Source organism: Homarus americanus, unplaced genomic scaffold (assembly GCF_018991925.1).
Source record: "Homarus americanus isolate GMGI-L3 unplaced genomic scaffold, GMGI_Hamer_2.0 scaffold55, whole genome shotgun sequence".
In the NCBI taxonomy this organism is placed as follows: Eukaryota; Metazoa; Arthropoda; class Malacostraca; order Decapoda; family Nephropidae; genus Homarus; species Homarus americanus.
In genome coordinates this window covers 379,984-404,592 of record NW_024713894.1, presented here as the reverse complement: position 1 = coordinate 404,592, position 24,609 = coordinate 379,984, and the positions used below count along the sequence as shown (strand labels likewise).

The 24,609-nt window shown below is 36.4% G+C and overlaps 2 protein-coding genes across 2 annotated transcripts; one reads left to right on the top strand and one right to left on the bottom strand.

The window, feature by feature from the left end:
* The first annotated feature begins 4,381 nt into the window (after positions 1 to 4,381).
* LOC121875025 lies at positions 4,382 to 17,736 on the top strand. The gene is made up of 2 exons (XM_042379382.1): positions 4,382 to 4,511; positions 6,190 to 17,736. Exon 2 carries the CDS (start codon positions 6,214 to 6,216, stop codon positions 7,672 to 7,674), a length of 1,461 nt encoding a protein of 486 aa, XP_042235316.1. The 5' UTR covers positions 4,382 to 4,511; positions 6,190 to 6,213; the 3' UTR covers positions 7,675 to 17,736.
* On the bottom strand, positions 17,619 to 24,235 carry LOC121875035 (GPI-anchored wall transfer protein 1-like). The gene is made up of 9 exons (XM_042379387.1): positions 23,953 to 24,235; positions 23,174 to 23,319; positions 22,601 to 22,775; positions 21,705 to 21,796; positions 21,100 to 21,204; positions 20,756 to 20,894; positions 19,711 to 19,946; positions 19,271 to 19,403; positions 17,619 to 18,626 (listed from the first exon to the last, which is right to left on the bottom strand). The coding sequence occupies exons 2-9, from the start codon at positions 23,311 to 23,313 to the stop codon at positions 18,351 to 18,353; spliced, it is 1,296 nt and encodes a 431-aa protein (XP_042235321.1). The 5' UTR covers positions 23,314 to 23,319; positions 23,953 to 24,235; the 3' UTR covers positions 17,619 to 18,350.
* Between the last annotated feature and the right edge of the window lie 374 nt (positions 24,236 to 24,609).

Genomic DNA, 24,609 nt, shown 5'->3' with positions numbered 1-24,609 from the left:
GGTGAAGGGAGGGAGGGCCGGGGAGATGAAAGGAAGGGGTAAGATGACAAGGAGGGAGTGGGGGGGAGGGTAAATGCGTCATTTATCGGACAATATTCAGCTGTCCTGTTGGAGGAGGGAAGGAGAGGTTAGGTGGCAGGGAGAGAAGGTGGAATCTTACGTAAGAAATGCGGGAGGGAGGAAGGGAGAGCAGTAGCAAAGGAGTGACGGACATACACTGCGACGCCACTAGACACACATACAGAGACGCGTGTAACCTCAACGCATCAGTCCACGTGTGTCAGTCAACGCCGCCGTGAGTGTGATCAACAACACGAGAACAGTGCGACAGTGACGCCTGGGGAAAGTGGATGTAAGAAAGTGACGTCTCCTAAGAAAGTGTCGCCTCCTAAGACAGTGACGCTTGGAGAAACTTGGTATAAGAAAGTGACGCCTCCTAAGACAGTGACGCTTGGAGAAACTTGGTATAAGAAAGTGACGCCTCGAAAGAAAGTGACACCTGAGGAAATTTGATATAGGAAAGTGACGCCTCATAAGAAAGTTGCCCCAAAATATTACAGATGGACCGATTGTAAGCAGCTCAAAGCACCACTCCCCTAGCTGCATTAGTGCTGAGTGCTTGGCTTACCTTCAGGGGTGCAAGTGAGGTGACCTGGCATATAAACGGGCCGGGAGCGTGAGGGGGGTGAGGAGGGGGAGATTATTCCTTTTGCTCGGTCAGTAACTCAGTCAGTCAGTCAGGTGAGTCATTCATAAAGTTGACTGATGCTAGGGGGGCTTGAAGTCGTATAGAAAATGAGAATTAGTTGAAAAAAAAAGGCTTAAGAGAATAAGATGGAAAATGCAGCTCCTCCTCAACGCCATCTCCCACGCTGGACCGACTACACCCATCTCTTCAACGCCAGGGTGAGTATCTACGCTCAGGTGTTAACGCCAGGGTGATTGTCAACGCCAGTCTCAGCGTAAAGGTTAAGTCAAGTTAGATTAATCTTACAGGTGAAATAAGCTGTAGTGTCTAATCTTACAGGTGAAATAAGCTGTAGTGTCTAATCTTCAGGTGAAATAAGCTGTAGTGTCTAATCTTCAGGTGAAATAAGCTGTAGTGTCTAATCTTACAGGTGAAATAAGCTGTAGTGTCTAATCTTACAGGTGAAATAAGCTGTAGTGTCTAATCTTACAGGTGAAATAAGCTGTAGTGTCTAATCTTCAGGTGAAATAAGCTGTAGTGTCTAATCTTCAGGTGAAATAAGCTGTAGTGTCTAATCTTACAGGTGAAATAAGCTGTAGTGTCTAATCTTACAGGTGAAATAAGCTGTAGTGTCTAATCTTACAGGTGAAATAAGCTGTAGTGTCTAATCTTCAGGTGAAATAAGCTGTAGTGTCTAATCTTACAGGTGAAATAAGCTGTAGTGTCTAATCTTACAGGTGAAATAAGCTGTAGTGTCTAATCTTCAGGTGAAATAAGCTGTAGTGTCTAATCTTCAGGTGAAATAAGCTGTAGTGTCTAATCTTACAGGTGAAATAAGCTGTAGTGTCTAATCTTACAGGTGAAATAAGCTGTAGTGTCTAATCTTACAGGTGAAATAAGCTGTAGTGTCTAATCTTCAGGTGAAATAAGCTGTAGTGTCTAATCTTCAGGTGAAATAAGCTGTAGTGTCTAATCTTCAGGTAAAATAAGCTGGGGTGTCTAATCTTCAGGTAAAATAAGCTGGGGTGTCTCATCGTGAAGGTGAAATAAGCTGGGGTGTCTAATCTTCAGGTGAAATAAGCTGGGGTGTCTAATCTTCAGGTAAAATAAGCTGTGGTGTCTAATCGTGAAGGTGAAATAAGCTGTGGTGTCTCATCGTGAAGGTGAAATAAGCTGGGGTGTCTAATCGTGAAGGTGAAATAAGCTGTGGTGTCTACTAATCGTGAAGGTGAAATAAGCCGTAGTGCCAAGTCTTCAGGTGAAATAAGCTGTAGTGCCTAATCTTCAGGTGAAAAAAGCTGGGGTGCCTAATCTTCAGGTGTAATAAGCCAGGATGTCTAATCTACAGGTGATTTGACTCGATAAACAGGCGCGCCCTCTGTGTAACCTAGACTCTTGACTATGAATTAGACTTTTAGATAATACTAATCCCTCGATCTAACTGAGGGAGGTAATATTTGTAACCAAACACCCAACCACCCAAACGCCTAACCAACCAACCACCCAACCAACTAAACGCCCAACCAACCACCCAACCAACTAAACACCCAACCAAACACCCCAACACACGCCCAACCAAACACCCCAACACACGCCCAACCAAACACCCCAACACACGCCCAACCAAACACCCCAACACACGCCCAACCAAACACCCCAACACACGCCCAACCAAACACCCCAACACACGCCCAACCAAACACCCCAACACACGCCCAACCAAACACCCCAACACACGCCCAACCAAACACCCCAACACACGCCCAACCAAACACCCCAACACACGCCCAACCAAACACCCCCAACACCTAACTAAACATGACAGATCTATACTATTATACGCCCGTTTTCTTTCGACAGAGGTACAACTGCTGTGTTTATGTTTATCACACACACAGAACAAACACGTAATTGATAATGTATTTTCATGAATTACGGCATATATTTGACCTAATTTCTGCCATTTTCGCTTTATTTTGTCTCTATTTTACCTATAACGTTTGTCTTATCTATTTACCTGTCTATATTAATGATTTTAAGTACCTGAATATAGGGGCTCTAAAAACTGCTGTACTTCATGTTATAATAATAATAATAATAATAGTAATAATAATAATAATAAAAAATAGCAATAATAATAATAATAATAATAATAATAATAATAATAATAATAATACACTGAAACATACAAATACATTAAACAAATAAATAATCAATAACAAACATCAATGTAATATTTTTACTGGTGCTAAAACATACAGGTAAAACATATATTAATTACCTTACCTGGGTCACTTGTGCTAAAGTTCACTCCACCATACACAATACACACAAAAATTCTTTTCAATATCCTTTACAAAATCCTTATAAAATATTCAATAACTAATATTAATTTAATATTTTAACTGGTAATAAAACATACAGGTACAAATAATAATTAACTAACCTTATCTGAGTAACCTGTGCAATGGACACTCGTCAAACTTTATGGCGAATTTCGTAATATGTTTCACTATACAGTATATTTTTTTCTGCTATACACTATGACTACTATATGAGCTCCAGACACCGAGTTATAATATCCACAAGTGGGTATGTGGGTAGTTCAGGCAGGCAGGCAGCTCCTCTTCTCGTGTGTGTATGTCAGTGTCAAGTGCTGTAAGGTGAAAATAAAACGCATGAAAGCTAACATTTAACACCCCAATTCCTTCATTAACTACAAAATTCATGTTTACAATTACATATTTACTCCCTTTAAACTGTCATCATTGTAACAAAATAAAACGGAAAATAGTAAAACAATAAACATTATAAATAAAAAGAAATACAGTAAATAAATAAAAGGAATTAATAAATACGTTTATTGTTGAAGATTAATACTATTGTTTCAGCTTCCAACTTTGTTATGTCGTTTAAATGTTCGAATTTAACGTGTAAAATTTAACAATCATTCAATCTTATTTATATCATTGTTATTGTCTCAAACACCTAGAGATATATAATATACAAATGAATTTAATTTTAACTTGTCTCTCATTTACGAATTAAAGTATACAAAGTCATTCCAACATTTAACTGCATTTCGTCTATTCAATTTCAAATTTAAATGTAACGATCAAGCTGAAGTTAACACGACCCACTGTAACAGAAAACAAATTTAAAATACTTACTAATATAACCAGTTAGTGATGAACAAGACATGACAGAGATGAACATGAAATGGCTGAATGACTGTAATTAGCTACTGGAATGATCCATAACAGTGGCTGTTGTGACTCTAAGGTGGATTATATTTATTTATTTCCTTCGTATGCTTTAACTACCTTACGTATTATCATCATTCTATCACTTATAGTTTCTACGATATATAGCAGATAATGTTATAAGATATTGGGTGTTATTTACCTGTAATAGATAGATAAAGGGGAGTAATAGTCCCCCAAGAAGAGAGGAAAAAGAAGCTCCTTCCTTTTCTTTGCGTCATTTTACTCACAGAAAACGTGGCCGTTGTAATGGCATTTAATATATATTTACTATTTTTATTTTTATTAATAACAATATTCCCTCATTACTATTTCGAGAACGTAAATTGACTGCTTATAAATAACAATAATAGTAAGTAAAAAGACAAATAATAAGAATATGTCATTTTATTTTTTATTATCTACCAGATTTGTATTTACATTGAATCAGCTGTTTAATACACGAAGCGAGCGTTGAACTCTCAATTTATGTCTATTTTGCTGTAACAAGACCTTATAGCAAACGTATCTTAAATTATAAAAATACTTCAATATACAGGGAAGACTCAGGCACAGGCGGGGTAAGTAATAAAGTTAATAAAATCCCGGGAAATAAAAATTTATATTGGAGAGTTTGTGAATGTGATGCTCTTGTATGGCGTCTGGTCAGTCAATCATCCTGGCCGACTTAATGATTGACTCGAGACAGAGGTCAATCAATCAATCTCGCTGACTTAATGATTGACTCGAGACATGGGTTAGCTGATCTGGCATGACTTAATGACTGACTCAAGACAGAGCCCAGTCAATTGTCTTGGTTGATGTAATGATTGACTCAAAGAGAAGAAGTCAGTTGATCTGGCTTAACTTAAATGAATGACTCAAAGATTAGAGAGCGGTCAATTATCATCCTACCTGACTGAATGATTGGCTTAAGACATGGCTCAATCACTCATCCTAATTGACTTAATGACTGACTTGTGACACAGGATAGTCAATCATCCTTACTGACTCAAGATAGGTCCCAGGCAATCATCAAACCTGAATGAATTAATAACAAGACACAAATATCAGTCAGTCATCACGACCCAATTTATCATTAAACGAATTTTTTTTAAACTAAAGTAACTGTGTATGCTAACTGTGTGTACATTTTGGTACTTTAATCCCCTGTGTATGTAATGGTTAATTTTTCTGTTAACATGGTGTGGCAGCCTAGCTTTTAGTGTGAGCTCGTGGATGATTGTAAATATTTTGCGTAAATTTTGCGAAACTGTTCAGGTTAGTCTATGCCCGGTTCGATAAAATTACAGTAAATTATATAACTTGAGGTTGTGTTAGGTTAGACTATGTTAGAGGTTAAGGCAAAGTATGTTAGGTTAGGTGAGAATATGTTAGTTTAGGGTAGGGTATGTTATTGTTAGGTTAGAGTAAGACATGTCAGGGTAGGGTATCTTTGTCTCTCTTGGACGGTCTTTAGCAATATGATGTGTACTAGGTTTTGTACAACACATCTGTCCTTACAACTGAATTATTTCTCAATCTTAAAATAAGACCAGAAACCATCTACTGTTTTAAACAAGATTATATTATAATTATTTTTTCAAAAGTTAAGCGTCATACTGTTCATAATTTTATGGTTTTGAACAAAAATAAATTATGGCTGAACAATTCTGTTGAATGTGTGAGCAGCCAAGTTGATCATCCTGGGCTACTAGGTATTAGAGGACTTGTATAGATTCATTTCATAATATCTGCACAGCTATTTATTGCCTCACCTCTTCCTCCAAAAACAAAATATTGGAAATTTTATATAAAAATTACAGTACTTATCAAGCACCCAGGTTACATTTTTTTGATGCATAACAAAGAAACTATGAAAGAAAACAAGAACTTCTACTCTTAAACAGATGAATAACACTGAAACTTATTAAAGATGTTATTATTGTGTGATGCATGTTGAAGGTTTAAACTGTACATAGACACAGTACCTTGTAACAGTGTCTCAGGTGTGGGGTCTTCACATAATAATTAAGTAGACATGAATACTTGTATAAATGTGTTTAGATGTCAACTTTGGCGAGGTTACTATTTTTTATACTCTCAGATAACTAAAGATATACTGTATACAGGTATTTAATGTCCAAGGAACAATATCATTTACCTAAACCATCATTTGAACTGGTCAGTTGGGTGGTGGTTCATGATGAAAGACCTTGATGTGTTAGTTATTATTTATAACTGTTATTTCTCTTTCAGGTGTTACAATTCCTCCTGTGGACAATGAATGAGAAGAAGGCCCATGAAAATGAGTCAGAAGGGCCAGGTACTGGAGAAGGGGAGGTGGAGGCGGTTCATCAACAACACACAGAGCTACGACACGATCAGGTGGCTCTACCACAGGAGACCGGCATGTTGGAGGACGCAGCATTGCAGGAGGAGACACAGCCACATGATGCCTTGCCCGTCCATAACTCGAATCAACCAGAACCTGACGGACCCAAGGAGCCGGGAGGGCCCGTCAGGAAACTGGGGTTTAGAAGTAAGTCGGGGATTGGTCCTCCACCGCGACCATTTAAGAAAGCTAGGTATGCCTGGGAGATTAAGAACTATGAACATACTTTAAGTAATATGACGCAGAATTTAGGTGAATGTTCGACAGATATTCAAGATGACAGTCAAGACTCTCAATCTAGTGACGTGAACAGTGAAGGAAGTCAAGAAGATGGTGTTTTAGATCCCAGGGAGGGATTACCCGTAGGCAGCTTAGACAGAGCAGCATTTATGGACCCAAGAGCACGGCCACGACCCGATCTCATGCCCCCCATCATGCCAGCACCGTATCCCACGACGTATGGCATGATGGCCGCCCCACCTCCGCCCGATGCCAGTTTACGGCCAGGCGATTGCTTAAAGGATGGCCAGCAGGTGCAACCAGATCCGGATGCTGGCATATTGAGGTGGCACACGAGACAGTTGTGTCGTAGCATCTTTGACAACACAGTGAACAGAATGTTAGAGAACATGGGATTCTCACCAGTAACGGAAAGAAGCCAAGGGATTCACCCCCTTTTAGTCTTAAGCTTAAGTGACGATGAAGAACGAGAGGCAGAAGAGGCCCAACAGCGAGCACTAGAAAATGAAGCCCTAACAGCAGCCATGCACCACAAGGGACTCTTTATGCCACCCTATCATTACGACCCACTAGAAAGTGGCACCACTACAGACTACGACTCGTCTGATGATGACAGTGATCTAGGAGAGGACCCGGGCCCAGATGACTTGCCTCATGACACTCATTTACATATGACGCATATGATAAGCAGACCATTACCTCGTGTACCTGCCATGTCGGCCATGCCCACTATGCCTGCCATGCCCATTATACCCAATGTGCAACTGGCCCCCCCTAGTACCCAGCCCTCCTCACCTCACCCGATTCCGCCCCATCGGCCACAAGAGCCCGACTGTGATTTAGACAAGCACGCCTGTGATGCAGCCATACCTGGAAAAGATACGAGCTGTGGAAATGAAGAATCTACTATAGACAACAACAAGAACTCCGTGGGGGACCACAGCGACACTACGGCAGTGGAGAGCGAAGAGAGCAGAGACGAGGCCGACAGAAGGCAAGCGGACACTCCACACAAAGCAGAAAACGAGAACAACAACGATAAATACTTTGTAGACCAAGCCATTGAGATGGCCATTAAACAGCAAGGCTTGGGTTACCAGCAAGCGTGATGGCCCCGTAGCTTAGCTAGGTCAACAAGTTGAATTGTTCCGTGCTTTTTCTGCCATCCCTTCCTGTGAGTGTTGCTGAATGTGTGAGTTTTAGACTAGTTTCTTGCTGGACACTGAAATGATGTTATTTCTGTCATAGGTCATAATATAAAGCTTTTTATTATAAACTGACTTCGGGAAATTCTTTGCTGGTGAAGTCTAGCATCCAGTGACTTCATACTATACTTGTATTTCCTAGTCTTTTTCAAAGTCATAAATTATGTTATATTTGTTTCAGAGTATGATACTCATTAACTTAGGATTTACGTATAGATTCCGGCACGTCAGACTGTTTCTACCCCGGCTTTGTTTGCTTATTGACATGATCAACAAAGTCTCTCATGAAAAAAAAAATCCTAGAATTGATATTATTAGACAAGATGTAAGCTTTAATGCGTCGAGTTATGTCAAGGGGAAGCAAAGGGAATCAGTCAACAGTTTCATCACTACTAAAAAACCAGAGTTTGATCATTAAGCCTAAGGTTGGTTTGCTGTCTCGCTCTGCTTTTACTTGACGTAGCATAATGTATTCATTATGTGACAGTATGATAAACACATGAATTATCACAAAGTTCCTTATTTCAACCAAGAAAATCAAACATTTTTCTTCTTAATTTAAATATTAACTGTAAACCACTTATTTTATGGTGCCCACTCCAATAGACTGTTAAGTTCCATTCTGGAGACAAAATGTCCTTCAATGAAATCCACATTCAATTCTGAGATGAAAGTTACCAGAATGTCTTAATGTGCTGCTTGATATTTACAAATGTCTCTTGTTTAATATGATCAAACAAATCCAGAATCTCGAGTAATTCAAAGATTTTTTTTATATACTGTATATATATTCAGTCCCCTTAAACTTGAGTGGAAGATCGCCGTACAGTATCTCCAGGAGCCTCGTAAACTGACACAAAGTCTTTACTGTTGTTGTTTACAGGTGGGAAGTAGCCAATGACACTTTACAGTGTGTTACTTGTTTATAAATGTGCTTTTTACTACATTATGTTGTTAGTATTGCATAGCTACTTCTTTTAGTTTCATCCCAGAATTATGTAAAAAAAAAACATTGATGGAGTGACAACCAGCCTAAGCCTAAACTTGTCATGCTTAACAGCACCTAACCAGGAGCTTTGCAAATCTCATTATTTTTACGTTTTGTAACAATAAACTAACGGCATTTATTGGAGTTTATGCCCGAGAGAAAGTAATAGTTATGGATAAATAATAATATTATTATTATATTAATTTGTAGATATTGATAAAAGTTCATGGGAAAGTCTTATAAATAAAGGAGCATAACCTGTATAAGATCTGACTACCAACAAATACGCATTGCTGGAGTGACTGTGCCTATAGCCGTTACTGAGGTATACAAGTGCCATGTTAGCGTAGCTGGGGTGTAGAGAACCGCCGAAGTTGCTTTAAGGTGATTGGTTGTGTTGGGTTGATCAGGGTCAGACGCAGTGACGGTAATTATACTAAACTATTTTTTTTTTCGTATATACTGTAGTGTTTTATAGGGAGCGTCTTGATTGTTTACGAGTCATTTAGGATTTGGAGTCATTATAGCTAAGTGTTTATCTAAGGTGGTGACAGTAAAAGAATCCTGTGAATATACCTGTAGGTCGAGTTTTGATGAATGTGTGTGTGTGTGTGCTTGTGTGCATGTATGTGTGTGTTTGATGTGTGTGTGTGTGTGTGTGTGTGTTGTCAATAAGATACACAATATGATTAGTTGTATCTAAAATGCTATAAAGTACAGTACCACAGTCACACAACCAGTGTTTCAGGGAGTCAAGTGCAGTGTTTTTTTTTTTAGTTTCTTCTTTCCATAGTTTATTTGTATATGGTTAATACAGTTTTTCATAGGATCTTCTGTTAATTATATATATTTTTTCTTCTCCATTATATTTTTACCCAGGGAATCGAATAAAGTTTTTCTTAGGATCTTTTGATAAAAATTTTTTCTCACCATTACTTTATTTCTTCAAGGAATTTTTGTTCAGGTCTTTTGATGATATATATACCTTTTTTTTCAATATGGTATCAGTTTCTATTAAATGAAGTTTAGTGCACGTAGGAACCACAACACGGACACATCAAAACAATGAAGTGTATTAATAGGTCCTCAGTTAGAAAATACGTAAACCCTCTCCTCATCTACATACAGACAGACAGACAGATAAGAAACACAAGTATCAGCAAAATGAAACAAATCTTAAGTGACATGAAACCCAATGATGTAGTGACGATTGTGTATGTAAGAGTTATATGGTAATCATTTGGTATTTTCATTTAAGTAAATCTAAGCTATCTATTCTACCTTAGTTAGGTTAGAATGATAAATGCTTTCGATAAGTTTTTCATTTGACTTTTATGCCATGTCATTGCTTATGGATTACTGCCATAGATACGGGACAAAAGTTACAAGAAAAATTTCCTTCCTAAGCATAGACAACTGGTTAGGCGATACAGTCCATCTGTAGATCCATGATATAGAGCATAATTAAAGGTTATACAGGGTACTATTTAATATTTACAGGTTTTCTTTTTACACTAAATTTTCCTAATAACTGTTGTCTGCTCTGGGGTGATATAGTCTTATTGATAAAGCCCTTCCAAACACTTTAATGATATCTTTACATCTACAGTGCTGAATATGTATAAATTAAGTTTTGTAGATTAATATGAACTTTGATATGCAGTTTCATATCAAGACTACCAGAGCTTAGATGATATAATTAATCAGTGCTTTTCAGTCTTAATTGATGAAGTTATGGCATTTATTTCACTTAGAAAATTTTGGCAGGGACGAAAGAGTCTTGTCTGAACACAAATTACTGCCGCATGTAAAGCATAAATTCACCCACAACACATCTGTCATAATTTTTATTGTTGTTGAACTAGTGCATTACTATCACTGTTATGCACTTAAAATACTTTCGTTGTTGAAGTGGGGTAATAACATTATAACGACAACACATCCAAAACAAAGAAAAAAACACAAAATGACAAACAAACTATACATACTCAATGAACAAATATGAAAAACATTAATATTCTACAAGTAATCATTCACAAATTAGATCTCAGAATTATAATACTGTATTTCTTAAAGGCTTTTGTTACCACTAAAAGAGAGAAGTTGTAGTTATTTAAAAAAAACCTTAGAGTAAATATATAACAGCTGACTCATGAACAAATAAAGGAAAACAAAATATTTGGAAATAGTATTATATATTAAAAGAAAGGTGTTATAATTATTTCATTTTGTATCAATGTGTATTCATATTACTATAGTTCACTTAAAAGCTAACTTGAGAAATCTTGGTTTTTGAAAGATTTGTTCCTTTAAATTCTATATTTTAGAGATAATCAATTTACCTAATAATAAACTAAGCTTAAAGTATTTTTTTTTCACAACACAGTAATTGGCTGCCTTTGATACCTTTTGCTAATGATGTACTGTATGGCATATACACTGTGGCCCTGACTGGCTGATACACAGTGTAATTTACCTGTCTGTAGATTCATAGTAACAAATGCCTTTTTTTGACAATAGACAGGTTAAGTGAGAAACAGAAATTATGATGAGGTCATTGTTGTACCATGGGAGGTATGAAGATCATTTATATACTATTGTGTTTGTTTGTAATAATTTACCAACAATACTAGGTGCAGAGATCCTTGGTAGCTTATCTCTAGTTCTGAATTTTTGTTTGAAAAGTTAAACACCAAAATACTTGAAAGGAACAGAGCCCTTGTTTAAAATTTTACGTTTTGTTTTAATTATACACTATAAAACAATCAGCCGGGTAAATGGATGTATGAGCAAACCTTTGATGTTGAATGTGAAGAATCCCAACAATTTTCCGTCAGCTCATTGAAAATGAATGTACACAAACATCAGGTCTTAAGGGTTCGTTCCTGAACACAACATTTACAAAATGGTCAGTTATATTAGATTATTGAGATCTTATGAAAATTTAGGCAACCCAGCTTATTTCACCTTATGATTAAACACCTTAATACTGTACTACCCCCTTCCCCATTTAGCATTAGGGGTGTTTAATCATAAAGTGAAATAGGTTGGGGGCCTAATCTTCATGTGAATTGATTACTCTGCTTAGGACTGTGAAACTTTTATTCTTCAGGTGACACAACTAACCTAAACTATCCCTGGATGTTAATGTTTTGGTTGGTCAGTCTAAGAGTTAGGTCATCTGCTTTTAGACATACAGTACAGTAAATGTTTTAGTGGTTCTGTTGCAGGTAATTTTCTAACACTGGCCACCTTGTGCAAAACATGTCATTAGTATAAAGGAAAGCTGAACACAGCATCACAATACAATACCCACTGTATGTGAATCAGGTTTTGGTGTTGCACTAGTTTCTGGTATTTTGACATTAAAATAAAGGGGGTATTTGTCACCACCTTTTAATTTGTTCAACATAACTTAAGAGAAACACATTCTTTTCAATCATCTATAGCGACAGTGTCATTGTTTAAGGATGCTAGAAAATCTTTTTAACTTTTGCTACTAAGAAAGTACTGTACTGTATTGAGAGGTTTTGGTAGTAAGTTTACTGGGTATATACGGCCTGTCACTTCTTCCAATGTTTGTTGAGAAGTCTTAATCTAGCTGCACTACGAAGTCATTTTGAAATTTTAAAAAATTCGGATACTTTTTCTTACTTCTTTACGGAGAAGCTTCGTATGCTACGTTTTGTAGCATTTACATTGTGCTTGTAGAGTAGGTATGTGGGGGTATTTGTTAAAACTAATGGGGAACTTTTTTAATTTGATATTCACATATAAATTTTATCCTAAGATAATACAGTATATCAAAGATTTAATTTCTTTTAGATTGAGCATTAAAGATAAACTTATGCTCTACAGTATACATGCCGGGCATGGAATGCTACCTGTGCTTGACTCGCTAATTTAAAGTTCAGTATTTAGTTGTATCTTTATTATTAATGTCATGATGTAGGAATAACCAATTTTCAGCTATTATAATAAGAAACATGTTAAGAATTCTTTAATACTTAATTATAGTGAAAATATTTTATATAGATCTCAATTAGAATTATCTTTTGGAAATTCCAAGTTATATTATTTTGTGATGCTATAGCCATATTACTATGAGTGATAAAAGGATACAGTCATTTACTGTATTATTGTAAACTGTCATGCAGCACAAATTTAGTTCCCACTTTATACTTGATTTTTTCCATAGTACGTCCCATGCCTGTGACAGTCCGGAGCCACGGTGTGTACGTGTAGTTGTTTCATATACTGTATTGGAACAACGTGCTTTTCCATTAGAGTGTGGTTCGAGGTTCATTCTGAACCTTTTCTTTCCCAAGAAAATTGTAACTGAGAATTACTTAGGTTCGTTTTTGGGCCTCTCCTTTCCCAAGAAAATTGTGATTGAGAATTTTTAGATGTATGACATTACGTTAAGTCCTGCGTGTAGTGTCATGGCATGTTTTTCCGGTCGTCCGTGTCACGGCCTGACGAACTTGGTAACCAAGCACTGTCTCCTGAATTTGTGCTGACTGTACTATCGTCGAGATGTATGAGATGGTGTGGTTGAGTTGCACCTTTGAATGTTGAAGGTTATTCACAAGAGATTTGAGGACTTACGGTAATTTGTCAGGTATAAAGGAATATTGAATGCCAGTATGTGCTATTGTGATGATTATATAACATGGAAAGAACAGTTTTAATGATGAGATATGTTTCAGAGGTACAGTAATATATTGCCAGATATTTTGGGTGACAAAAGTGCATAATACCAAATATTTTATGATCTCCTTGTGGTGTTAAGGGCTTCACCACAAGTTCTTGTGATATGTTGTATCAAATGTGTTGGAATTTTTAAATCCTTCATGCCATTTCAGGAGACACACTCAGTCTGGCTAAGTATTCCAGACATTTTTAAGGTGTTTGTTAACTTGCTTTGCTTAAGTTTGTAAGTGGCAAGATGACCAATATTTAAAATTTTACCTTAAATGGGATTTTTTTCTAGCACAAAATCCAAACTTTTAATATTTTTTAAGCAGACAACCCAAGCCTAACTTTACCTGACAGACAACCTTGGGTAGTCTTGGTAAGGTTGCAATTTTTTAGCCAGGTCATGTCACATAAGAATTGAATGGTATGCTGTCCTGTTCATGGTAATATTTTAATGTTGAACATTTTGCTTGTAAGTGCATCTTTGGTAAATGCATCTTCCAAAACTATGTATGGATAATTTTGGTGGCATTAAGAGGTATTAACACCCACAAACATTAACAAAGCATGTCATGTTTTCAACACCATAGATGGAGTCGAGTGTTCTTTGTGATTATTGGCCTTAGAGTATATAAGTGGGTAATAAATGCTTTTTGTAAGACCTTCATTTATTGTGGATATTTTAAGGATTACAGCAAGAGTTTCTGAGGTACACCATGAACAGTAAAGGCTTGACTACCGAGTGCCTGCTTAATCACAGTTGTGTCTCTTTGGTAAATAATGATCCCAAATGCTATATGTGTTGCATGTGTCATTGTTTATTTATCTACATAGTAAATGTGGAATTAACAAAGGGTGCAGTAACCTATTTATATCTGATAGTCTTGATGCACACAATGCTGATCAACAAAATTTTTTATATTGCCGAGGTAATTAAAAGTGTAAAAGAAGTTTTTGCTATCATTTAACTGTATGAATAAGGTAATACTCTTTGTTTTTCTTTTATTTACAAATTTTTTAATATTTTGCTCACAGCAAGTAATGTCACTAGTCACACCAGCTGACACTTAACAACTTATACTGTAAATGCCATAATCATGAGCTTCACATGAGATTATTCCTATTATAGTCAGCGTTACTTATCACCAGGTGAGATTTTCCAAACAGATAAACATCTGCAGTAATGTTAATGCATCTGCACATAGGAAGGTATCTCTTGAAAGTCATTGGTCAGTGCTTAACTTGTATAAAACAATGTTTCCTTTTAATGTGTGTATGTCACATGTGCCGTTTCCTGTTCCCTTATTTTTATGGTCAACTGTACTGAATCTCTTCTGAACGTTGCCTTTTATTTAGTTATATTTTCTTATATAAATTTCCCAGATGAACTTGGGAACACTTGTGCCATCTAATGTACTTTAGATTTGGATTCTCAAAGATTTGCACATTAGTTCTTCCCTATAGATGGGTACAGTTTGAAAAGAACCCATTTAGGTACAGGCACAGTACAGCACTGCACTGTGTAAGAACCCATCTAAGTATGGTAGAATTTCACTGCAACATCAGTGCCATTTTGGGTGTAATTTTTGTTCTGTAGCTGAAGTGAGCCTGTAACATACAGCCTCGATAACAGGGAAAGTTACTGTACTAATCTCCGAGAGTCCGGGTCAGGATGTATTATAACAGTTGATGCCTACCGTATGTTCTTTTGTTATCAAAGTACAGTTTCATTGTCCTGGCTATTGTGTTTATACTTCAGTGCTGTGATTAAATTCATCATTAGCAGTGTGGTAGCATTTGCTGCAGTTTTAACAGAAAAGCACCAGGAATCTTAAGATATTAATTCTGTAAACTGTCTTTATATATTTTTCATTTTCCAATTCTGTGAAATTATAATTACATATCATAAATTCACATTATCTTTGTAAGATTCATAAAACTTGTATTATTGTTTAGCTCTTCAGTATCACAGAAGAATGCAAAGGGTGTTGTTAATTACTGTTGGCAGTAGTATGTGTATATGTTTATTTACTTTGGCAGTCTGTTATGGTTGGCAGTGTGTGGTCGTTTGCTGCTAACAGTACATTATGTCTTTATTATTTACTGTTGGCAGTAGTTAAAGCACAAGAGTATTTTGTCTGTAAAACATACATTGACCACAATTTTGCAGGTGTAAGAGTCAGTCCCATATGTTGAACATTCATTTTATTGCCATAAATGGAGCACATATCAGGGAAGTCGGGTGAGAGGATTTGTCAATGGGTTTAAAATGTCACATGGGAAGCACAAAAACACAGAGTAATGGATTATTACTTTTATCCATTTATCTATGTGTCATGGTCTGTTAGTGGTCTGAATTTTACATATATTTTTTTTCAGTGACATTTAAAACCTCACTGAAAAACTGTCACCAGTATTTATACCCAATTTGGAGACGGGAGTAGAAACACTAAGATTAACGGGCATTTAAGGATTGCGTTTGTGGTGTAAATTGGTCAGAAATGAAGGTATGCCAGCTTTAGTTCCTCCTCTGTTTATACTGTATCATAGGGAACACTTTATGTACATACGTAGTGTTTAACATGCTACCTGTCTTTTTAACCGTCACGTCTTTCAGTTTTCGTCTTAATTTTTTCTGCATTATGACAAATGGAGATTCGCTATAAAGGAAGGAGCACCGTGGCTCTTGTTTACGTTTCTCCTCAACGTATTTTTGCTGGATGTAATTGCCAGTCTCATTGAGCACAAAGATAAAGTGCACTGGTAAACAGACTAGCAAGTAGCAAAGCATTTTATGCTGTGCACAGCTCATAGCCATCTATACAATGGTTAATTTCTGAATTGATTTTATTTGTTATTTTTATATCGAGGGAAATTTCAGTAAACAGACAAACAAACCTGTACAACACTTAGATTACAGACTACTGTATACTGAAACTAAATGTAAATCAGAAACCATTTCCATTGCAGAAGCTCAAAGTACACACACTATCAAATTGAAATGTCCTGGTTTTAATAATATTCAGAGGTATCATAAGAATGGTCATCACTCATTTTCAGATCTAGTTTAATTGATATACTGTATGTGTAGCCTCCCCCCAAAATATTAGTAAGATAAAGTGAGGGTGCTGGGACACAGAGCATTAACAATTTACCACACAGTAGATTAATGAGCTTAAGATAGATCAAACTGCATTCAGTAAATTTGTCAATATCAAGCTTTTAGGAGACAAATACAAGTCTTGCCAAATAAGTGTCATGAACTGGACATTTTTGAAAGTCGTCCTACTAAGGCAGGTCATCTTCGTCTGTCTATAGTGTGATCGATCATGTAGGTGAAGATGCTTTCACAAGGGAGTTAATATTTGGAGTAGGGAGGAATTCTTGTTGATCCAAGATTCACGTTACATCTTTGAAGTTTGTTCTCTCCTCTCTTGTCCAAGGTGCTAAACATCATAATTCTTTCTTTTAAAAACAACAGTGTTTTTATAGTTCCTATTAGTTTGAATTATTGTATTTTTTGCTCTCCTTTATAAATTAATCACTTAACCCGAGTCCTTTAGGTCAGTGTTATACCGGGTCAAATTTTCCCCTTTAATTGTTTACATTATAAAGCAGTCTCACCCGCTGCAAAGAATATCCAGAACCAGGAATCAAAATTAAAGATTAATGGCCGTAATTGAGTACGATAGGTGAAGCTAAAGCACAAATGATCATTATGGAAAATAAAATAAATAATTAAATGCACAATGTGTTTGTCTCACGATGACAAAAGCTCAAGTTACTATACTAGACGAGCTGACGTTAGCCAACCAGTGAAGGTTTCGATTCACTGTTTCAGCCGTCACGGAAATCTATTTTTCGAGTTCGTATACATTTCCTTTTAGTTTCAATATGTTGCCTAATTAATTGTCATATTTTTAGGGAACCTATTGGCAGAGAGACGAAACGTGTAAATATTCATAATTTTATAAACCTTTTATCTATCAAGTTTAAAAATATTAAATGGCCTCACTAAATGTCTCACTGCATGTACGAATGCAATAATAGGGTCCCTAAGGCACTAAATGACTCCTGAGAATAACTTATTATACAAGAAGCTTTGCCAGACCTCACAGACTGGACCATACTCCTTGACCATGTGAATTATGTAAATGATTGGTAGCTTTATATAAATTTTATTGTTGGGGTAATTAGGGAGAAATAGAAAATCTGTGGCATATGCTTTGTACTATACCCTCAGCTGTAAAATAACTAGAAATAAAAGATGTTCTAGTAAACTTGTTTCTTATTTTAACCAAATCCTGGGCAATATAAAACAGTTTTTTATGTAAATGTGACTTATTTTAGATGTGAAGAAGCTTGCTATATGTGTGTACACCTATTTTGTGATGAAGTAAGTAAGTAAAGCTTAATATGTTTGGAGGAGACTATGTGAGAATTCTGCTGCACTGAAATAGGCAACATGTGAAATATTTGTTTACAAGAAGTTTGAGACTCCCTGAAAAGAGAACCTTGTCTGTGACAGTGATCTTATACTGTCCTAAATCTAGTATAACTTACATCGTCTTTTATGATAACAACGTGTGTTAAATTCAGCTGAAGACCTCAACAGGTTACAAAAAATAGATTGGAACACCAAGATGGACAAACAAAATGGTGACAATATGCTCCCTTGATTTGGGGGTGTCTCTTATATCATACAGTTGCTGAGAAAACAATCATTCAAAAAATTATGTTAAACAATAGGACACAATGGACGAAGGACTTTGACAACCCTACCAAGACAGCAGGCATCGCACTGTTCATTCTGAAAGGCATCGACCTCACCCCAGTAAAGATAGTTTTTTGAGTGACTGTACATAAGGTTACTGCCAACATATATAAGTCTACTTTATCTAATATTAGTAATAAATATAAAATACATAACACTAACTAATAAAGTAGCATACACAGCAATAATACTAACATCCCAAGGGTACATCACTTCTAGAGTATTTATACTTTTGTTAATAAGTCCTGTAGATACATTAGACAAGAGGAAAAAGAGAAGAGGTTGATGATTGATGGCTTGGAAAGTGTGTGGCACAGATGACAACCCTGGGAACACTTCTGCGAGTCTCTCCTCAATTAATGAGAAACTTGTGAGCCCTACGAGCACGAAGAAAATCTGCAATGCACAATATCCCCATAATTAACAATTACACATGGATTTTGCCCCCAAAAAAAAATGAGGTGACTATTAGTAATTAATGAGTTAATTTTCTTTCACAGGAAAAATCAATAGTTTTAATTTTATTTTGGCATAACAAGATGGCATAGAAAAAACAAATTCGTTTCCAAACATGCTGTTGCTTTTCACAAGCTGAAAATAATTATAATTTCTTGGCTGCAACACAACCTCTCTCTCTCTCTCTCTCTCTCTCTTTTTTTTTTGAGCAGAGCTAAAACCAAAAATAATCATTGTAAGCATTTGTACTTTGCCACTATGTGACAAGAACACTTTAAGGGATTTTGAAAGTGAAAGTAACCAAACTGTGCCATGAGACAGTTCCAGGTGATTGCTTTAACTCCTCGGTGAATCTTAACACAATGAGTGACCAACTTTCCATGGCATGATCAGAGCTACCAACTCCTCTACATTTATATAAGTCAATACCATACTAAGCTTAAAGCTTCAAAAATACTGACCAGTTTTTCAGATACGACTCTTCACTACTACTACTACAACAACAGTACTACTACTACCTGTACCATGAGTCCATCCTCTATAGTTCCCTTCAGACTAAACATAACCATTATCATAATACTTACAACTAACCCTGCAAAAGTTGGGTTGCCAAGCCTCCGAGATGGTAAGTCCACATAATGGTGTAATCCAGCCAGACAGCCACCACACAGTAGTGTGATGACGATGAGCGGACGAGTTAATTTGGTGTTACCGCTCCTGTCAGAGAAGAATTATTTGTGCCTGTGATATTCACACAGTATACACTAAAAGCATTTTTTTATGTTCCAAAGTGACTTTCATGACAGTCTAAAAATCACACTTGGTCAATTAATGCTGAAAGGCAACCCCTCACAAGATCTTCTCTATAAGAAATTTTAAACCAAGTTTCATCATAAATTTAATTAACACACATACCCACAGACATACAGATTGCAATAAACATATCTGCCTTGCACCCTTCCTCCCCCCCCACCCCATGCAGGTATATTCATGATAAAAAATACAGCAATACAATATTAATTACCTGTTAAATACAAAAGCTCCGAGAGAAGCACCAAGGAAGTAAAGAGCCACATAACCAGGCATAGACACCAGCCACTCCCTGTTGGCCAGAAGGAGTGTGTCTCGGGGAATGTCGCTCAGTGTCCAGGGGCCACCATTACCAACAGTGAGGTACAAATGGTGACATAAACAGAGAAATAAAGCCACCATGGCACTTCCTAGACATTTTAGATGACAAACCCACCATGAGCAAGTAAACTGGAATAAGTAAATAAAATGAAATAATGGTTCAAAACATTAGAGAAGAGGGTTTGATGTGATGAATACATATAAAATGACTACAGTATAGGTGATAGTCAAGGTAAATTATTTTTAGTACTACAGTTTACCTGATCAAGTTTGAGCTAAAGGTGCTTATAAAAAATAAATATATAAAATAATGAATATAAAAAAAGAAAATAACAATTAGTTTCATATCTTTTTGTTTTAATATTTATTGCATTAATCAAGAGCTGTATACAGTCTGAGCTAAATGAATTAAATAACAGACTCCTTTCAGCACACAAATTAACAAAACATCTGAATTTAATAAAAGATAAAGTAATTCTAATAGTACCATAAACTTAACATCATCATACTACTGTACTGTAAACTGTATGAACACAGAAAAAGACGCAAGATAAATACAAGGAGTAATCTTCCTCATTGGGGAGAACACTGCATATGAAATTGAAAAACTTAAAAAAAAAGAATGTGTTGACTCTGCTTGACCCTTTAACAACTGAGACTTTACGGGAAGATTCTACATACTGTACATTTAGCATAAAATCAAACAGGGAATGAGGAATCAGGGAAACACACAGACAGACAGACGGACAGACATACATAAACACACACACAGATACAGATAGACAGACTGACACACAGACACACAATAGAGAAGGACAGTCCAGGATATAACTTAAACTAATCATTAATAGATATTTTGTTCCACGAGAAAATTAACCAGACTCCTTACATACAGTATTAGCCAACACATAAAATATTCGGGAAGATGACACACTCACCTTGATAAACGCAAGAGTGAAGAAAAAATTGGCATGTACACCATACTCTGTCACGTGATGCTGGTAATTTGCCGCCCTCACCAGCACCAGCCTTAACACACCCAGCACACTCAGGATGACTCCATCTCTCATGATGTACCTGTTAAGTTAGTAATTACCGAGTTAAGAATGCTATAATAAACAAAATGCTGGGACCATTGGCTGCCAAGAAAATTTATTCCCAAATATTTATGTTATATTAATGGATGTGCTGTATTAGGTTTAGAGAATATCAAAGACAGTTGTTATTACACTGGTTTGAGTTGTTTGATTTTTACTGAGGAAGTATTGATCCTAAGACTCACCTGTAGTACGGCCTCTTCTTGGTTTCAACAATGCCGTTAATCACGACGAATCCTGCAGCGCCCACATCCATGAGGCTGTACCCATACTCCTCAGTCTTGGCAAACCTATGATGGAAAAGTAGCTATGTTACAAAATCTTGACCTGCCAACTGTAAATATATTGGTAATCAATTTAGACACTTTAGTTTAATAGTATAACTTATCTAAACAGATGAATGTGGGTAATGGCCCTAAAACACTGATGATGATGATAAAAAATAAACTCACAGTACAGTATTAGTTCTCCCAAATATATTATTTACTGTACATTAGTATAGACATGAATAATAATATGCTGATAATGCAAATAAATCCATCTCTAAGGAACATTTTCATAATGAAAAACCTGTGTACGTACATGTACTTTACAGTATCATGAAATTTGTTGGGAAATTACTATATAACTGCATGAAGGTGTGTACAGTATTTGCTTAATAATACAAGACACACCATGAACCACCACTAACATAACCTAAGATTGTTGGCTGAATAAATAAATTGATATAGTATAGTATTGTATATATGCAAATACTTCCACTGTCATGCTGAATGCACACTATACATACCGGCGTGGGAATGAGTGAAAATCAACACCAAGAATGGCAATACATGTAGCCAGGCTTAAGAGAGACCTTAATGATGTCACACACCCCAGGTGCTGAAAAAATTAAAAACAGTAAAAAAAATTTAAAATCCCCCATTCTCATGAGCAATATTACTGAAACATAGACAATATTTTCACACCAAACAGAAAAAACTGATAATTGTATTAACTACATGTACAATAAAGACAAAAATAGTGTCGCGGTTTTGTCCGAAGATTAAATATAACTTGTGAAACATTATGAGAGCCCCCTACCACAAGGCAGAGCGCACCAAAAGTTTTACCCTTCGGCATACGTTTTCACCAAATTTCACGACACGACTTTTGTCTTTCATTGTACAATTCACAATTAAATATAGTACAGTACATTATACAATTACAAATGTATTCCATATATTTCTTCAGACAATAAGGGTTAGCTTATTAGTAGAAATCAAATATCTATACAGAGGCAGTTGATAGCAAGATCAGGGTTGACAATATGATATTTCAAGAGATTTGTTACCGAAAAAAACAGATCGGGTCAAGGGAACCAGATGTTAGCATGGTACAGTTGCAAAAAAATTTTTGCCTTCTCCCTGGGCCTCCCAAACTGATGCAGTATGACCCCATATGAGATAAAACAGCACATCTGAACCAGATGACAGTCAAGGTAAGTTACTTCACTGACTCATTCAGTCTTATAGATTGTGGGGTTTCATAGGGAACGCAAATTACTATGTAGGTCTCTTGAGGTCCATTGTGTAGCATTAGGGTGCTTAATCATCAGGTGAAATAAGCTGTGGGAGGGAGGGGGGGGTGTTAATCTTCACATGATCCAAAAGAGGGCACATCATTATCCAAATATACAATACAAACCTTTTTATTATTAGCATCATTATGAACTGTTATCTTCTCTGGTTTGGTGAGGCTTATGGCTACTCCAACAAGAATTGTAAACAGCGTACTCAGCTCCAGGGTGTAATTTGCCAAAACCGTGAAACTCAGCGTCAGTGGAACAACAATTAAAAAACTGTCCAAAAAATACCACAACCTGAAATGAAAAGTAAATGAAGGTAAATGATTCAACTAATTAAACTGTAACCTAAAATACAATGGGTTAAGGTTGAATTACATCAGTTAGGTTAAGTTAGATAAGGATAAGGTGTGTTACGGATACATCAAGTTATATCAGGTGAGATTATGGTTTGTTTACATTATGATTATGGATGGTTAAGTTAGGTTAAGATGGTCCTGGTGAGCAAATTGCAAGTTAAATTAATAATTCCTTTATAAAAATATCATGAGTCAATGATATTATAATGAATGTCAACAATGTTCTTCATGATGTTGCTAGTTAAGACTCAACTTCTTTACATGTTTTCCTTTTAAGGATTTCACTGACTGCCATCCAGTTGTTTTGACCATTACTGTACAGTTTGTTTCACTCACCATCCCGCTCGTCCTCGTATAATTAATACAGCAAGTGCAGAAGCTGGGAAGGCCGGGGTCACAGCCAGAATAAGGTCAGGGGCTGATGACCCACTGTGGCCACTCACAAAAGCCTCGTGGCTCTCGCGTGCTGAATTCATCGATACCTGTAAAACAAGAAAACCAAATTATGTATTGTGCATATTGTACAATGATATTCAGAGAAAACTTCTTAGCGAGTGTGAAATAAAAGGTTTGACGATTATGAAATATTCCTGTTCATGTAAACAGTTGAAGCAAAAACATGGCATTGTTTTGGGGAGGCACGGAGCATCTTCATTTACGAAAAAAATGAAAAAAATACTATCCCTCCAACCAATTTGGTTTACTTACTAGATATTAAAGAATTTTTCATTAGGCAACTGGTTACCCAGGACCCTGTTCTAGAATGTTACCTATTCATTATAGCCAACCAAATAATCAAACGATGTACAGTTTTATACCATTTTTTTTCAAAATGGCCATTAAAATGACCACCCCGAGCCTATATTTTTTTCTTCTTAATTTACTGGTTAACTCGGGGTCGTTCCAGAGTATTACCCACGTTTTCTCTGTAAATATTTCAGAACATCTCTGGTAAACTTCTTATAAATTTACTAAACTTGAAAAACTCCTGTATGTGTGAACTAGCCAATAACTGTTAACTTATTTTGTATAATACCTAATGATAACTGCGTTGTCAAGTCAGTCTAAATGCCTGTCTCCCTCCTCCCCAACTTGAACTTAATATTGTACTGTACCGTCTTGTTGTGCCAAATTCTGTATTTCTCGTGTCTTTTGGTGTTTACATGGCACTGTCCCGTTTACATGTTTAAAGACCAGTCAGTAAACTGTATCTGCCGGGCCTGGAGGGAGTCGTCTCTATGTTTACATGAGGGGTGGGGGCCAAGGCGGTGGCGGCATACACAACTTTTGGATCCTCTTGGCCACTGATCAGGGGTCCCGAAGAACATGATCAGGGGTCCCGAAGAACATGATCAGGGGTCCCGAAGAACATGATCAGGGGTCCCGAAGAACATGATCATCGGTGTGTGGTAAATACAAGAGAGCTAGTACATGCCCAGAGTGCACAACAGAGCCACTACATGCCCGCAACACCAACAGAGCGTAACACAGTCAGTACCTAACGGAAACGTGACCGACCTCCCTATCAGTGGCCAAGAGGTTAAAATATAATAAAGTTCACTAAAGTCAAATAATTGCTATATCTTACAACCATAATAAAAAAAGTAATTAAGTCCTCCCGTACAAAAGTATCGTTTTCTTTTATTGCAACTAAGAAAACGGATGTAAATAAAGTTCCCTGAATACATTTAAATATTGGACTAAAATGACTTTGAATGATTAAATGGCGGAATTAAATGACTTTGAATAAGTTTAGAGGTGTTACCGTAGTA

Excerpts from the sequence above, each read along its gene's own strand:
- LOC121875025 (XM_042379382.1), top strand. The coding sequence starts at position 6,214 with ATGAATGAGAAGAAGGCCCATGAAAATGAGTCAGAAGGGCCAGGTACT.
- LOC121875035 (XM_042379387.1), bottom strand. The coding sequence starts at position 23,313 with ATGAATTCAGCACGCGAGAGCCACGAGGCTTTTGTGAGTGGCCACAGT. Across the intron at positions 22,776-23,173 it reads ATACGAGGACGAGCGGGATG|GTTGTGGTATTTTTTGGACA; the intron begins GTGAGTGAAACA and ends TTTTCATTTCAG. Across the intron at positions 18,627-19,270 it reads CAACTTTTGCAGGGTTAGTT|ATTTTCTTCGTGCTCGTAGG; the intron begins GTAAGTATTATG and ends TGTGCATTGCAG.